The 18,418-nt window shown below is 38.8% G+C and overlaps 1 protein-coding gene across 1 annotated transcript in view; it reads right to left on the bottom strand.

The window, feature by feature from the left end:
* ANO2 (anoctamin 2) overlaps window positions 1-18,418 on the bottom strand; it is a 91,193-nt gene that overhangs the window by 46,681 nt on the left and 26,094 nt on the right. The window contains exons 8-13 of the mRNA XM_053463573.1: window positions 17,960-18,015; window positions 17,564-17,605; window positions 14,763-14,827; window positions 12,029-12,163; window positions 11,145-11,305; window positions 7,816-7,898 (exon numbers count right to left, since the gene is read on the bottom strand). Coding sequence (XP_053319548.1) covers window positions 7,816-7,898; window positions 11,145-11,305; window positions 12,029-12,163; window positions 14,763-14,827; window positions 17,564-17,605; window positions 17,960-18,015 — 542 coding nt within the window. The remainder of the gene's footprint in view (window positions 1-7,815; window positions 7,899-11,144; window positions 11,306-12,028; window positions 12,164-14,762; window positions 14,828-17,563; window positions 17,606-17,959; window positions 18,016-18,418) is intronic.

Genomic DNA, 18,418 nt, shown 5'->3' with positions numbered 1-18,418 from the left:
CGAGATATGCTGCCACTGTCCTCCTCCTCCCCCTCCGAGATATGCTGCCACTCTGCCCCCCCCCCCGACTTACCAGAGCAGACTCCCGGGTGTCTTGCGGGACCGGCGGGGGACATCTACGCAATACGCGTATACAAATTCCAGTGCCGGCACTCAGCGGATGTGCCGGCACCGGAAGTTGTATACGCGTATTGTGTAGATGTCCCCCGCCAGCCCCGCAAGACACCCGGGAGTCTGCTCTGGTAAGTCTTGGGGGCAGAGGTAAAACGCATCGTGCGGACGGTCACCGGCTGCAGCTAAACAACCTCCGCTGCCGGAGGCTGTTTACCTGCATCGCCGCAGCCGGTGACCGTCCGCAAGATGCACTTAGACAACCTCCCGTGCCGGCACCCCCCCTCGTGGAAAGTGCTGGCAGGGGAGGCTGTCTGAGCGTATCGGGGAGTAGGATGCAGGTCCCCTGCACCGCTGCGGGGGATCTGTATCCTAAACCTGCTGCCTGCCCGGCGCCCGGGACTGCATGTCCCGGGCGTCGGGCGCTAGACCCCAAATGTAGGCCGCACCCCCACTTTAAAGACTTAAAGTGGGGGGGGGAAAGTGCGGCCTATATTCGAGCCCAGGGCCGGCCTTTGGGGTGTGCGACCTGTGCGACCGCCGCCACGGGGTCCGACGCCACCGTAGCGTACCGCTGCCGCCAGCAGCGTACCTAGCGGGGGGGGGCTATCCGCACCGGGTGCCGCTCATCAGGGGGGCAACCGGCACCCCTCCAGAGACGGACAGTAATGTCCGCCGCTGGAGGAGAAGGCTCGCACGAGAAGGATCTCCCTTGAACCCGGCTTAAAATCACTCAAGGGAGCCGGAGGTCTGTTAAAGACCTCCGATACCGCTCCCATGTGATCCGCGCGGCAACAGCTGCTGTGCGCCGGGGTTTGTTGTCAGATCCCGGCGCACAACACTGAAGCCGCGCCCACCGCTGTCCGTGCCCTCTGACCCGGAAGAAGACAGAAGAACTGAAGAAGAGGAGCGAAGAGAAGGAAAAGGAGCTGTAAGGAGAAAAGAGGAAAGGTAGGAAAGCATTCAGTGAGAGTGAGAGTGGATTGGTGTATGTGTAGATTGGTATATGTGTGGATTGGTATATGTGTGGATTAGTATGTGTGGATTGGTATATGTGTGGATTGGTATATGTGTGGATTGGTATACATGTGGATTAGTGTATATGTGTGGATTAATTAGTGTATATGTGTGGATTGGTATATGTGTGTATTGGTATGTGTGTGGATTGGTATGTGTGTGGATTGGTATGTGTGTGGATTGGTATATATGTGTGGATTGGTGTATATGTGTGGATTGGTATGCGTGTGGATTGGTATGCGTGTGGATTGGTATGTGTGTGGATTGGTATACGTGTGGATTGGTATATGTGTGGATTAGTATATGTCTGGATTGGTAAATGTGTGAGAGTGATGGGTGTTATGCTGTACCATTTCCAATGTTTTTTTCATGATCTCATTATGCTCTAAAAGTACATCATAACTCCCGTCATTCTATACTGTTCCATACAGTGGCAGAGCTGGGAGGCAGAGGCCTTGCACCCCCACCGCAGGACTCCTGAAAGGTAAGTGAACTTCAAAGAGGGAAAGGGTAGACAGTTAGGAGGGGTAGATAGGGAGAAGGGAGTGAGACAGGGGAAAGGGGGTAGATAGGGAGAAGGGAGTGAGGAGGGGTAGATAGGGCAGAAGAGAGTGAGAAGGGGTAGATAGGGCAATCATACTCCTATCATGCCAAGTCTGCGAGTACATCCTGGAATCTGGGTATGCCTGGGCATGATAGGAATGTGATTGCTGTTAATCATATATATATATATATATATATATATATATATATATTGTTATTTAATTGTTTTGTCCTATTTTGGTGTGTTACTTACTTTAAATAAAAGTGTTAGATTTTTTTATGGTGTGTGGGGGGGGTCATATTCGGTTTTGGCCAGGTAAATGCTGCACTTTTGGTTTCAGTCCAGAATTCGTTTTGGTGCATCCCTACTACTAAGCCAGACAATGAAGTGGTAGGCCTACACTACATCAATGTTTGGCGTAGTATATAGTGATTGGGGTTTTGTTAGAAGTTTTGTTAGAAGTTTTTATTCCTTTCTTTTTTTGGGATGGGGGGGGCGCCAGAGGAGTAGTCCGCACAGGGCGCCAGAACACCTTAGGCCGGCTCTGTTCGAGCCAATACGGTATATGGAAATTTGCCCATTGGCCACATTGCTGATGGTATATAGCTGGGGTTTACTAAACATCTTCCTTATTGGTCCATCATCAAAACATATAAACCAACCTAAAGTGTCAATTATCCTTTAAAGGATTATCAGTTAAAGGAGGACGGGACATGTTGAATTTGCCAAGTGACCTTTTACGTTTGGCTTTAAACACTACTTACCTTTTTGAAGTCTACTCCCTTACATGCTTTTGGGGGATTATCAACTAAATGAGGTGCATTGTAACTTGAAATCTTTAACTTGATTATGCATTAATAAGGGCCTACCCCAATGAGCTTATTTTATAAGAAATGACTTGCATAATGCATAGTTCAAGGTTTGAGTTGACCAATCAAGAAGCCTCGATGATCCCTTCTGGTGGGAGAAGCTCACTGGATTTGATTCTTTATAATGCATAGTCAAAAGTGTTCAAAATGCAACTCCCCAGCAAACATTTCGTTTAGTGAATAAACCCCCTTTTTGTCTGAGTTTTCGGCGCGGCTTCACGTCATGTTCTAGAGGGGCAGTAGGAGACCAAGTCTGCAATGTACTAAGACAAGCAATGTGAAGCACGGAGGGGTATAGACAAGCAGTCTCTCAGGGGCAGAACAGCAGATAACACATGAATCTCAATAAAGCAGTCTGCAGAAAGAGACAGCCTTCTAAACATAACTAGCAGCAAGAAAAAAAATGGGAAGTAAGGGAACATCTCAGGTACAAAAAAAAGTATGTCTAGGACTGAGCCGACGGCTACGCGTCAGACGCTTAGAGAATTTCAGACATACTGTACAATTTGAATGACAACAAATAAGAGAACAAATTCCTCGTTGGATGAATCGTGCAGTGGTTTTCTGATCACATCACAGCCATTAAGATTTCTCCTGCCATAAATTGCTAGACTATGTAGAATGCACTGGCTATCTTTGTGTCATCTTTTATAGTATCCTATAATGCACTACAGCTGGAAGAGAGAACAAGTTTCACCCCAACGTTTCTGGAACTATGTTTGTTATACAAATCTTCATAAATGGCATTATCTTCTTGCTCCTCATTAGACACCCCTCTGTTAGAGTTTAAAAAACGGAACTAAGTGAAGGAGCGCACTCTGCTGGTAATGTAGGCTAAGTGGATGTAGGCTCGTAAATCTTACCATGTGCCAACAGGTCTGTTCACAATATTAAGAGCTTAAAGTCGTAAGTTAGGTAGCTAAAACATGGCGCATGGCCCAGGGCAACCCAACCCTATCTTGGACAGTGAAATATAGTTGATGAAAGAGTTATAGGTCATATATGTTTTATGAGGCTCAGGTTCCTCCTTGAGTCCCGTGGCCACTGAGGTCATTTTGAGGAACCCTCGCTAACTGTAGAAGGCTCGTAAGGAAAGACAGTCAAGTCCCTGAAACGGCAACCCTTGCCAGAGTGTACCCGAAAAGTAACGGGGTAGTCAACCTGCAGTCACCTTGTTATTCACCTATACCTGTAAATCTTACTTTACTGCAAAAAAAACCCCAAAACACATACACTTAGCACTTAAAAGGATAGTCTGTAGTCTAAGGTCCCCAAGACCGACCCCATACTTTAATATACATTCCTTGAAACGATCTCCGGCACACACAGTAGCTATGGGGCAAAGTTGCTGAAGCCCCCCATGCATTTTCAAAAGGAACACCATGAACATTTAGAAGGTCTGCACAGATCATGGACAATGTCTTGCGGGTCCCTTTAAAAAGTAAAACACATTTACCCCTCATTTCGTCTATTACAAGCAGATCGCGGGTATTGCTTTCCGGGATGCTATTCTGACACGTAACGTAATCTGAAGTTATGTCATGTAGGATGTAATATCGGGGGTACTATTCTACAGCGGACCAATCTGTGTAGGAAGATTCTAACTGAACATGTGGGAATAAGCTCATTAAAAAAGCCACGGGGGGGGGGGGATTGCATGTTTAAACTTGACAATGCTTGCAGACTCATAAAATTCTATTAAAAGACTTTTTTTTTTCTCCCTGATCATATCCACTCATAAATAAGAAAACACCGCTTTTCAACAGACACCCTGAGGCACTGTACCGTGGCCTTTTTAATAATTTAAGAGCAAAAACAAATACCCATTCAAAACGCATAAATATTAATGCAAAACTAAAATCATGTGTAATTTGCAATAACAAACTTTGTGTAGTTTAATTTTTACATACACACGCCAGGTTTAAGTAAGAAACGCCTTAGATGGTTATTAAAAATGAAAAAGGTAATGTTTGTCCAAAAGCTGAAAAGTCTTAAACCTTATTAACCCCTTAATGACAAAACCTGTACATGTACAGGCTCAAAAGGCAATGTTTTCAATGGGTTTAGGGACCGCCCATTGTCCTTAAGGGGTTAAAAAGTTAACATGGCATATAGACATTTTTTCTGTTGACGTATGATGCCCGCATACAGGGCGGCCCACCTTGGACAGACCCAACTGCTGAGGTAAGAAAGCAGTGGGGCCACATAAAGGTGTTAGGTGTGATGATAGAATTAGGTGTGATGATAAAGTGAGATGTGATAGAGTGTATATATGTGTGTTAATGTGAATGTGTGTTACAGTGAGTGTGTAATAGTGGGAGGGGGGGCAAGGGGCCGGGTGGCCACTCGGCTTTACCTGTCTCCCAGGTTAGAAAGTGCCAGCTCTCCCCTATTGAGCTCCTGGAAAAGAAAGACATCAGGAGAGGGTTGAGGGACAGGGGGGTTTGGGTCGCAAACATGGACTGTCCATCCTGTAGAGGGACACTTGGGAGGTATGGATGCACTTTTACATTTTTTATTTTAGTTTAAAACAGAATGATCCAAAATGTTACATAGCAACTAATGCAAAACCTGCTTAACAATTTGGTTTCATGACTTATCTTTGCAACAAACTTGGAAACGAACCATTGTTTTTGAGACACATTGATGTAGCAATGCCGAATCTCTGAGGCCTCTTTGTTTTGCTGTGATTATAGATTGCACAAGGGAGCGGTGGAGAACTTTTCCATTAAAGTCATTAACATTGTTTCCCTTCGGCCTCATTTTACTTCTACTCGCTCCGCCACAAAGTCCCAGACTCCACTAAAAGTTACTGATATCAGTTGGGAGGCAGCAATAAGGAAGGCTTTGTCGCCTCCTATGCGTCAGTGAAGCATCACACAGACAGAACAAAGTTATATAAAAGACTCTGCTAACTTTACCAAGTAGATGCTGTAGTGCAGCAGACACTCGCCAGAATATAAGGGTCTAATAGCGAGTTGAGGTGGGATGGTGAATTTAATCTCAACACATGTTGAGATTAATGGAGCGCCATCCCTTGTGAGCTTGTCAGAGCCTCAAATGTCAGCAATATGTCCAGAAATAAAATGAAATATGTTCTGCGCAAGAGATCTAACAATCAGCTCCAGATCTATGGGTTTGGCCTTCAGCGGTGAGGCTCTCATTAATGTGGTATGGTTGGGATCAATCTAGGTGAGCAAAGAGGTCCACGTCTGGACTCGGTGTGACAGGGATAATCCCAAGAGATCTCCAAAGCGGAAAAAATATGTTCTAAGAGGTATAAGACTTGGTCAACCAAGAAGTGACAACTTAACAGCCTCTTCTACAAAATGTCCCCACTCTGAGAGTCTCAAATTGTAGCTCCCTTATGTCAATACAGAGGAAAATCGCCATCACAGTTAGGTTCTGAACTTCCCTTAACATACTATAGCCCAATCGGTGCAATTGTTTTAGAGATATTTTGTTCAGGGAGGCTGGGATGTGTCAGTGTGGCATAAAGAAATATCCTTCAACATTTAAGGTGTTCAAACCAGGGCTTTATTGGTGGGCAGAGCAATTTGCAGGTAGTTGCTGAAAGCTAAGATGCCCGCATCCATGGTGTACACATAAACTGGACTTCTAATGCACATATATTGTATTATTTTTTATCATTAACACCATTACATAGGTTTATTTAAAGTTTTCAGTGCTCTGAAATACCTCTAACACCTCTTAGTAAGCATGCTATAGGGACACTCCAGCCATAATATGTCCTTTCATGCCACTGACCGACATCACTCCATGCACACCCAATCTGAGGTAGATAGGTGTTACAATGTGTACGGCCACAGGCTGGACATGTCTGGCCACACGCTACATGTAGAATGATGGCTGTCATATCCAGCCATTGGCCATGCTGAGGTCATTATGTGGCCATTGCCTTAAAGTTCCAAGGCTGCTTCATTATACTCCATCCCAGGTATCTGCCTATTTCTACGTACCTAGGCTTGCAGAAGATGTCTTTGGCCAAACATATATCCTTTAAGCCATAGAACACACACACACACTGTTTACTTATCACCAAAGCAGAAGGCATGCATGCATAGAAGGCTCTCCCATGGAACACAGCCACAAGTGGTATGAAAACAAGACCATAGAATGAGACTGTATGCTGCAGCTCTTGAACTGCAGCTTCTCCTTAAGGAAAAATCTTTGTTTTTCCATAAACGTTGAAGAAAACATATCAATAATTATAAAAAATATGTAGTATTGTAGATATTGGAAGCCAAACAGGAATTAAAAAATATATAATACATGTTATTTGTTTGCCCATACTGTCTTTACAATGAAAATAAAAAAATGTTAGATTTAATATGGATGAAATAAATAAATATATACAATAATTATAATAATGTTAATAGTGTTAATAATAATAACAATAATAATAATAATAATACTGCAAACACCTAAGGCTACTTTAACCACTAGAGAATGTAAAAATTGCCAGTATATTAGTTTAAAAAAAAAGTTCAGCTAAATTACAGGTCTCATTTTTTAACCTAATTTGGGTTATATAAAGTTGATTTTGATACCTGGCCCATTCTAATATATTAATGATGCATATAATTACATTATCCTTATTAATATATTACAATACAATATATTATTACAAACATTTCCATATCTTTTCATATTATTTGAATTCATCTAAAAATGAGCTATAGAATTATAGAAAAAGAAATATATATATCTATCTCTAGAGTGTAATCTTGTGAGCAGAGTCCTCTCTATCTAATGTACGGATTTGTTTTGGTCTGTCAATTCTAGTTTTGTCATACCTTTTGAATGTGTCTATTGTAGGAAGTGCTGTGTAAATTGTCGGCGCTATACAAACACAAGACGTATTGTAGATATATCGCTAGCCAAACAGGAAAAGAAATAAAAAAATATATAATATATGCTATTTTTTTCTCATGCTGTCTTAACAATTAAAATGAAAATTGTTAGAAATAATAAAAAAAAATACATTAATAATAATAATAATAATAATAATAATCAATACAGCAAAAATGTATTCTAGGAGATCAGTTTTAGCCCCAAACTCTAAAATGGACCAGACAAAAACTTTATTTCTCTAAAGGTGTCTGCCGTTCTAGTTTCCACTGCCTCCGCTTATAAATCATCGTATGTGGCAAGCAGTATTTGCCCCAAGGTACAAAATAAGCAAGCTCCGTCAAAGGACAGTCTTAGCGAAAAAGTTAATACATTAGGATATAAATATCTTAAAAAACTTACTTCTTCTTCTTCCAAACCAGTGAGATCCCAGAAGTAGCTCAGACGCATTTGTAAGCGTTTCCAGTGCTCAAGAAATAACGTAGCTGAAAATGATAAAAAAGAAAGGTTGAAAATCCAATATATTAAACGCTGCCAAGTAGGACTTTATAAGTAGATTTTGGTAGTAGAGACTTAAAATCCTCTACAATCAAAGGCTAGAAAAATTCTGCATGAAGTCCACTGGCACCCTCTATTGTTAATTTATACAGGGTCCGTCTGCGCAAGGCTCAAAGGAATCAAAAAGTGACATAACTTGAGTTGCTGGGTCTTAGGGTGAAGGGGCAGATTCTCAGGGTCACACAGTTCCTAACCTACACTGCTGTGATCATATCTAAGACTCCCAATTGGTGCGTTTGGCTACCATTATGTCATGGCTGATGTCGCTGCTTGAACGCAGGTGACCTAATATGCTGTATCTTTAAAGGATGACAAGGCAAGGTTTCCATGAGGACAGGTATTAGTCTGTCTAATATTGGATAACACATTTATTCAGTGACTATGATCTGAATTGTAGATTCAAGGAAAACCCATTAGTTTTCAGCTCTAAATCGCAAAGTATGTATATTTTTTTAATTTTTCTTCTCTGCCTTCCTTAAAAAAACTCCAGCTAGAAAAATCAAATCAGTTTTATAACTTTTCAATACGTACATATATATATATATATATATATATATATATATATATTTTATTATTATTATTATTTAATTATTTTTTTTATTATTTTATTTTATTTTATTTTTTTAGACATACTTATTAATTTTACAGCATATGGCAAAATGATAAACCTGATGGGATGAATACACTTTTTGTGTCAAAAATCAAATCTGTAATGAAATATGTAAATCAAATGTGTGATCTTGTTCTATTAGCCATAGCCAGCCATTGGTTGTGCTTACGTCGTTAGGCAGCCAGCGGCCTTAAAGTGCCGGAGCTCATTATCCACACTCACACCCTGTACAGGACAGTCGATATTTGAGAACGTTGTCGACACAGAGCCGACAGATGTTTTATAAGAAAGTAATCTCAAAGACTTTTCGACGTAATTAGCCTAAATAATATGTTAAATCATCTGTTAATAATTTTTATCTTAAAGGGGTATACATCATACATCATATTAAGGTATTCTAGAAGCTTTTTGCTAGGGATAAATAGGAAGGAATATTCAGCTGCTTTTAAATGTGGAAATAGATTTTTGAAGATAAATGATAATTCAGCAAAAAAAAAAGCACAATTCCAGATGTTATGTATTTTTAGTCTATTCAATTTTAAGTAACGCCGAAAATACTGCAAAAAAAAAGTATTTTTTTTTAAAAAAAATCACAATAAACAGATTCCTAAAATTTTACGGGAAAAATCGACTTAAATAGGTAAGACTACCCAGGATGTTCCAGATGGCTCGAAAATTGTGTTTTTATTGGACTCGATTCTGTGAGCTAAGGAGTTCTCCGACCATCTCACAAAATTAGGAACACACCACCCGACCGCTCGATAGGGTACTAGACGCCACGTGAGGCCACTTTTATACATATAACAGCAAAAATTAACCTGTCTTCGACATGGTTTTATGATGTGTATGGTAAAAAATGACACAAGACTGGTAATGGGATACACTGGTTATGGTAAGGTTAATGGTATGTAGCCAGTGAGCTTTTAACCCCTTAAGGACAATAGGCGGTCCCTAAACCCATTGAAAACAATGCATTTTGAGCTCATACATGTACGTGTCATTAAGGGGTTAAAGTCATTGGCGATACACTGATTATATGAGAACCCTTCTAATGAGATGAAGATTCAAGAAGCTGAGTAGAACTTTCACAAAAACTACAAAAGGCTAACAAAAGGTCCAGGTGGGGTGTTCTTTTTTTGGGTTGGTATCCCGAGCCTTCAAAAGACAGGGAACATAGACTCCAACTATTGTAATATGATAGCGCGGCAATTATCAATGCTTTTTAACAAATTGTCCGCTCTCCGAGAGAATAAAGAAAGCCTCTGTATGAATGCAATCTACCGCAGGATAAAAAGAAAAAAAACACATTAGACTAAGTCAACAAAACGAAGCTGGCATGGCATACCGGGCCGATCTTGAAGTGTACACGTGAGTAATAATGAATGAGAGTTTTCCTGCGCTGCTACGTACAACAAAAGGCTATCCAGTGGAGCCATGGCTCAGGACGGAGAGGATAGGACAGCTCAGTTCTTCGCGGGACAATGGAGCTGTCAGTCATGGGGCAGAGCGTTGGATATCTATAGGGTGTTCTGTTACAGGCCGAGTACCTGAATATATTGTCATGTCATGCTCACAATTCCAGAAAAGCCATGGCAAATTGCAAAATATATCATTTTTACATGTTTTTAGAACCTTTGTTACGTTTTAGAGATAGAAGTTGTACAGTTGGCTCGTTGAAGGCTTTGCTCGAGTGCCATTTTATTATTTGTGGCTATGGTTTCATGTATGTATCAGCAACCTACTTTATGTTGATACTATGGTAATCCGCCATCTTAACTCCCTTTTCACTGTCCATCTGTGGTGGCTCTCTTTGTAAAGGAGGAGACCTCGACGGCAGTAAATAGATATTGATATGCTAGCTCTCCCATCTTGTGTCACAGATCCCAGTTTCCATGCGTTAATATAGTTCTTCCCTTCTAAACGACCAGGACAATTGCGATGCCAAAAAACAAAAGCTATTGGTTGTTTTAATTTGAATGCTATGAAAGAGACGTTTCCTTTTTAACCACATCCCCCTGATTTGGTATAAAAATGAGAGCCCTTCAGAAGGTGTGAGAGGAGATCTCTTGGTTTTTCATTTGTGCTGATTGGTTGGAATGAGAGCAGATACCTCTCTGAGGGGTAAATTGTACATTTATTAAATAACTGTGAATATTCAGTAAAGTAGAAATTAACAAAACTGAATCATTTAAAAAGAGAGAATATGTGCAAAAAAAGAGAATATTGGAACTATTAAATGTAATTCTAGAATGTAGAAGAGATCCTCTACTCTACTGCTTATTGGATTTTCTTCTCTTGGAGTTGATTTCTATTTTTTTAGCTTCTGATATCCAGCGATGGCGTGAATGTCCTGTCCTTCTACTGGTTAACATGAGTGCTTTCCTGCCCTCCTATTGGTTAATGTTTGAAATGAGATAATATCCATGTCTAATTCAACACAAATACTAAATAGTACAATTGGTTTTTTTTTTTATTATTATTTCTTCTGATTTCCCACTTTTTTATCAAAATACCAGTTAACTTTTACTGCAAGGGATTACTGTTTTTCCTCTACCGTACCTACCCCACAGAGCCATGAAGACAGAGAAGAAGACAGTGGCTGGGTTGTCGAATAGATGACTGGCTCGAGCTGTCCCACACGCCGTGCTTAGATTCCAGTAGTCGCACGACTTGTCACACAGAGGGCACATTGTAAAGCTGTGTTCGTGATCACACATTTCTTTACTGCAAACAGAAAGCCCGACATGACTTAATACGCCGCGGGTTACTGTTCAGGATCAGAATCTCGAACCCACGCTTACTTGACTGACTTAGAACACTACTACTCGCTTGATTTACACACTAAACATACGGTAAAGGAGAACGGTCACATTCCTGATTATTCCTGATCCTAGTTCATAACCTAACTACAACATATTAATCATTTTTATTTATTTACTCAAAGCCGATTATTCACTTTCCCCAAACCCTACACTTCGCACTAAATAAGCCCACTTAACCATATTTACAGATTAAAATAAGCAATATTTATACAATAAAAACCCACATTAGGTGTATATTGTGGGAGTAGCCTCATATGTTCTCGGGAACCCCATAATTATCCCTCCTCATTAATGTATCTCTCCACTATTGTTAATTTGCTGTTTTTGGTTGGTTCAGATAGCCTCTAAAAGTAGGGTGAGTAGGAGAAAGAGAACTTCAGGACACCACATTGATTAGATAATGGACATTTGCCCCTATTTTAATTCTTCGTGTATTTCTATATCACGTAGAGACAGCTTTGGCTATTAGTTTATCACATGTGAATAGCATTTCTCTGATTATTAAGAGACTTCTTCTTGGTGTCCATGCCATGGTTAAGCATGGACCTGTGGTGTTATCTACACTTTCTTATGTTACCACGCAGTAATACCATACATCAGTTTATGTCGAAGGTTCGTTCCTTACCTAGGGATGTCAGCATCAACAGTGCCACAACCGTACAGGAAAACTATAATTCCAACTACAGAGGCGGGGATGAGCAGCCATGTATATAGACCAAGCCAGGCAAAGTACAGTCCAATTTTTTCACCAAAATACTTTCTGAAAATAAACAGATTAGAGAAAACTGGGGGAAAAAATATATTACAAGACAAGAGAAGATATGCACGAGTCTTCAAGTGCTGTAATAACCCCTTGATACATGTACGGGCTCAAAATGCATTGTTTTGAATGGGTTTAGGGACCGCCCATTGTCCTTAAGGGGTTAAAACTGAAAACGTTCAACACAATAACACTTAAAGGAGCCAGGTAGATAAATAGTCATTTTTCATCGCCTTGAAAATCTGATACTCCAACTGGCTGGTAATCTCTATAATTTATATTGAATGCAGAATAGCAACTGCTGTGAGAGGAGTAACTTCTTAACATTTCGAGCTTTCACTAGCCGTGTGTAATGATACATGATCAAGAGCCACAGCTAAACATCTCAACTCGTCTGTCACCAGAAATGTTCCAGTTCCTCTTTCCACTTCTCAGATCTTATCTCTCAGGCTCGAAACATCGGATACAGTTTCCCCGGACAGATGTTATGGTTGCCGTGCCAACTTCCCAAATGATTAACCATGCAAATCATGTTGGTGCCTTTCCCAGCTATGTTTGAAACGTTTGCATCTGCTAAATTGTACATTTCTGTGCGTGAAAAAAAAAAAAGCCTATCGTTGTCCCCTAAAGATTTTTCTTTTTTGCGACTATGCCTTATAGGAATTCAGGAGAAATACATATGGACCGATCATGTATATAGTCAGAAACAACATGGGAATAGTTTGATTCCCACATTGGTGGGTTTTCTAGTGTAGATAGGACAATGTTGGCCTTCTGGACCTTGTGGCTTCCATCATGAGCCATATGGCTTACATAAATGATTCACAATACAGGTTATTTAGCAAGTAGATAAATAAATATTGCACAACATTAGTTGAGTACAAATGCCACATGAAGCTTGTTGTCTCACAGACGTAATTGTGTGCTTATGGTAGGTCTGCTTCTGCTTTGATAAATTTGTCAAGTAGAACCCAAAATAGAAGAATGCTCTAATAAAAAAATGGAGTAGCTGGTTTTTACCATAGGTGAAAGGGAAATATTGGACCATTGTATGCATAGATGGTGTTTTTAAATGTATGGAAGCAACACTTTATCACAACCTCAGTGTTTATTGGACAAGATCCGACATTTTGTAGGACGTGCCAGTTACTATTCTCTTTGAGACAGATTACAAAAATGGAACTCCGACACAAACGGCATACACAAACTGTGTGAAACTGAAATAATAATTGTAAATGGAATCTTGGCGGGCTTCACCCGGTTGGTATTTTTAATCTCTGGGGAGTGGGTGTTTGGACCAGGCCAGGGTCCATCAACGGTCTTATGGAAAGCATCATGGGGCTTAAAAATGTTCAACCCAAAACACCTTGTGGCCTACCCCTGGAAATCACCAAAGGGTATCCTTTGCTCATTTAAGTCTGTGTTGCTTTTGGCCATTGTGTTCAGATATTGATTAATAAGCTATGTATTAAGTCTGCTTTCATGGTAATTAACTATTTAGCTTCGCAATGAGGCTTCTTCTTCCACTAAAGAAGGAGTTAGGAGGGTTGTGGTTGCAACAAAGCAACCGTCACTATTCAAAAGGGGTCAGCTGGCCCTGCCTAAAGCATATTTCCATAAGACAGGTGATTTTTCAAGCAAGATAAGTAAAATGGGGTTGTGCCATCATAATGCTGCATAGTAATTATATTAGTGAGTTCAAATACTCAATTTTCCTGTAAACTCCAGCTTTAATGAATAAAATGAAGAACACGAATATTACATTATTGTGTCGTATAAGTAACATTTCTAATAGTAAATTGAAAGCAGTGCTCTCGTTTTTTTTTTTTATTATTTTCCTTTCTTTCGCCTACAAGCGGAGGATATCTGGGGAATTCTCATTGTGCAAAGCTGCATATTATCACTACAGACAATGGGAATCCTGGATCAGCTTTCCCACGGGGGAATACGGAAGTGCGAAGAAGAAACTCTTCAAGGAAAGCACGTGCTGTTGTTTTTTTATTCCACCAGAATTAAAGCAGTAATATTCAGTATTATTTATATATATATATATATATATATATATATATATATATATATATATATTACATTTTAATTTATTCTTAGAAAAAAATTTTTTTTTTTTTAAAAGTTCCCAGGAGTGCTCCAGCTTTCTTAAAAATCATCTGATCATTTGAATTGTGCCAGGAATTTGTATGTCATTTGTCTAGAGCAGTGCAGACTATTATCTATATAAATAATAATAATAATGATAATATTAATACTGATAATACTAATAATAATAATATCTATATAAGTGTCTATATAAACATTTGGGATTTATTTCATATATCCCCATTGGCTTCCAACTTGCACATTTATTTTCTAAAAAAAATTAAAAGTAGTTGAAATAAGGAAATTTCCTGTAATTCCATGGGAGAAAGGTCGATAGGAGTGTGAATTCCAGGAAATTATTCGGAAAGGAAATCAGCCATCATTGGCTTATCGTATACCGTCTAGGGAATCTACTAAAACACAGAATACAGTCCTCCTTTTTGCTTATTTTTTATTATAAAATGATATATTGTATTTTCATATTAAAATATGTGGAGTTTATTACCTTATGAGATCAATAGGTTGATATTTGTAAAATGCTCCATATCTGGCCCATTCCCGGTGTAACAACTAAATACAAAAGAGAAATACACAAGTTTTATTTTGTGGAAAACCTCTAGGTGTAACTAGATAAAGGTTTTAGTTTTGTATTAGTTAACATACCTGCCAATGTAATTTCGTAATATTTCATTAAATGTAATTTGTAAAAATCTATAGTTTCAGTGATGCTGAATATGACGGCGCTATATAAATCAATAAACATTAATACTTATAAGAATTTCAAATTATGCTTTCTACACCCATTAAATAGAAAGTTTTTAAGAAAATTAAACTGTAAAAAATAGTTGCTTTTCTTCATTTGGTAATCAACTGAGAGAAAGAGAGAGTGTGTGTGAGTGAGAGAGTGTGTGTGTGTGTGAGTGAGAGAGTGTGTGTGTGTGTGTGAGTGAGAGAGAGTGTGTGTGTGTGAGGGAGAGTGTGTGAGAGTATGAGAGAGTGTGTATGTGTGAGTGTGAATATTGAGGGGGGGCAGGAGCCCTGGAACAAGCTAACATGGCCCCCCAGGACAAAAGGTGCCAGCCCTCCCCTGTGTACCGACTTCACTCATCACAGATGTGTCGGTAGGATTTGATTTAACGCCAACTCCATTGTAAAGCTCTAAAACTGTTTAATACAAATAGCCTGGAAATACATTTCTGTCTGGTTCTAGCGCTTGTATAACACATACATCCTTTAGGGCCAAGTCACCTTTACAAAATGTACATCTGTCTCCACATTGCTACATACAAATAATTTAATTTACCCACTTTAGCGTCATTTTATATTCTATTTTTTGTTAGAATTTTTAATAAAAATAATACAGCAATTAAGCAGGGAGAGAATTTACCTACCAAGGCTCAGTTATATCCTCTGACTAATTTAGCGTAACTTTAGGGTCCTATTTGGGTGTGAAATTGAGATATTTTTTTTTTTTACATATGTAGTGAATCTATATAAATTCAATGGGATAAATAAATATAGGGTAGCCTCAAACAAATAAATGCCCCCTCCACCATCCCATTCTTTCCAATCTGATTAGCGCTTTTCAGGAAATTAAACCCTGAAACTATTATGAAGATAGAAAACAGATGAATGCAAGAAGAAATGGCAGAGCAGGTTCCATGAGTGTTCTGGCATGTGTGAATAATCAGTACTGTACTTCTGCAATAGAACCTTTTATGTTTTTAACACTTAACACTTCATAAAAGATCCGAACGGGCAGGATAAAAGGAAAAACAGCTCAGAAAACTGCACTTGGTGGTTAAAATATTTTTCCAGACATTAATATTTTAGTTGCACTTTGCACCCCTATTATGCCTCGATTTCTTTTGGATTAACTATGATTTTAGGAAGCTACCTAAACAAGGGCACATATATAACAATCTGTAGTAAGCTAAAGGTACATATATAATATAGACGTGTAAAAAAAGATCATAAACCCCCCCAAAATAACAAATAGCATTTATGCTATTATGTTATTTATTAACAGCTGTTAGGAATTCCACCCTCTTAAGCCTAAATTTCTTCTGGGGTCATTTTTTAAAATAAGCTTTTAATTGTATATAATCTAAAAAGTAGCATTTCAAGTTTTAATGTCATGATAATAGTGATTATGGTTTTATTTGTTGCATACTTGAAATTGAACAAAATTAATGGAAAAATGAACAGAATTCAGATTTGATATACCGTAGTGTTCACATTTAGTGGATTTACCATAGGCATACCTGGGAACTCTTAGGGTTTGACCCTGAGTCTCAGGGTTTTTTACCCCATTTGAAGGGGCAGATTTTCAGGGTCACTCAGTCTAGAGCTGACTTCTTCTTATTCTAGACTGATGGCTTTCAGTATGTTATGGTTGCTATCCCTGCTCGAATGCAGGTGACTCAAGTGTTTCTTTAAATAACCATGAGTCAAAGTTTCCATGAGGACAGGTAGTAGAACCATTTGGTAAGTCATTGTGTCAAATCTTTACTATGGGCTATTAGGAAATTAATATTTCAAGGGTGTCAGTTCATTTAGAAAGTTCCCAGGCATGACCATGTTGGGCCACTATCATGAGACACTCATAGTAACCCAATGATTATGCCCAGTCAACCCCCTCCAAATACAACACTGTTGGGATTTTCTATTAATATTATTTTGATCATATGGCAGATAACAACAAATCAACCCCTTTTCCTTAAAAATGTTGATAAATGTAATATAATGCATTTGGGGCATAAAAATATAGCGAGGGGCATTGGTAGCAGAAAGATCTCTGGTCAGACCCCACCGAGAGTATTGTGTAGAGTTATGGAGACCCCCATCTCCAGAAGGATAGTGACAATTTGGAGAGAGTTCAAAGGGGGGGCGAATTTAATGGTGAACGAATAAAGATTATTAGCAAATAAACATTTAAATACATAAATTCATTTAACAAAGTGTAGGACAGAATGTTATTTCAAAGAAGGAAAAATGATGAGACAAAAGGTCATGGTCTAAAACTAGAGGGTCAGCGATTTAGATGTAATGTAAGGAGGCTTTACTGTACTGAGAGGGTGGTAGATAAATGGAACAACGTTTCATCAGGAGTGATAGAGGCGAATACAGTAAGGGAATTTAAACCTATTGAGATTGGCATAAAGCTATCCTAAATCTAAGAGAATGACCATTTAGGACCTGAGTCTTACATCATGAAAAACAGGAAGACTAATAAAACCGGATGACCATGTCAAATCTGTTCTACTTGTATTATTTAAATACATAGAAACTGTTCATCTTTCTTACCATTCTGTCATTCATTTCACCATTGTTGTGGTCATAGTCACCCTGAAAACAGGACAAAATAGGATGAAAAATATGAAAATAGTTTAACTTCACGACTGATGTTTAAACCAAGAATAACCAGTTGCGTATATATACACAAAACAGAACAAGAAATTAACCCAATGAACCAAATCGTATACCAAAAAAAACAAATCAGGAAAGGAGAATATTAAGATTAAATTGACATAACACAGTCAAAAATAACTTGGCCTTCCAATCCCACGCAGTCTCTTCTATCGGTCCAGGCCGCCATTTTGATTTCAACCTGGCGTAGTTATAATTGTAATTTATAAAAGACAAATAGTGGACCTTAATAAAATTTGTTTCGAGTTGGATAGAAAGAAAATCATAACTTACATCGTGAAGAGGATATGCAGATTCATAGACATTGTTTGCTATCAATGTGGTAATACCTTAAGAAAAAATACAGAGAAAAACATATATTCGATGATACAAATAATTCACAATATTGATCTTGATGCTATGCTGTACATGAAAAACATACATCACTGGATCTACATAGACTTTCTTCATCAAGTAAGACCATGTGCATTTCCTCAAGTTTAACATATACTGAATTGGCCTATTTTTTCCCACTTTTTTTGCAAAAATATATTTTTTTTTCATAAACAGTCCAAAAAAAAAGTATTTTAGGACAATGAGGTAGATGGGAAATGCAATGGTTTTCCCGGCTGGATCTGAAGGCCTTTAGCCTCGTCCACAATCAGTGGTTGGTTATCAATAGATGCCCGTTCCTTAAATAGTATGTCATGGAAGACATCTTTATATTATAAATAGGAACAAAATAGAATGGCG

The sequence above is a fragment of the Spea bombifrons genome, chromosome 4 (genome assembly GCF_027358695.1).
Source record: "Spea bombifrons isolate aSpeBom1 chromosome 4, aSpeBom1.2.pri, whole genome shotgun sequence".
Taxonomy (NCBI): domain Eukaryota; kingdom Metazoa; phylum Chordata; class Amphibia; order Anura; family Pelobatidae; genus Spea; species Spea bombifrons.
The sequence above is the reverse complement of the archived record's forward strand: the minus strand, read 5'-3'. Positions and strand labels throughout refer to the sequence as shown.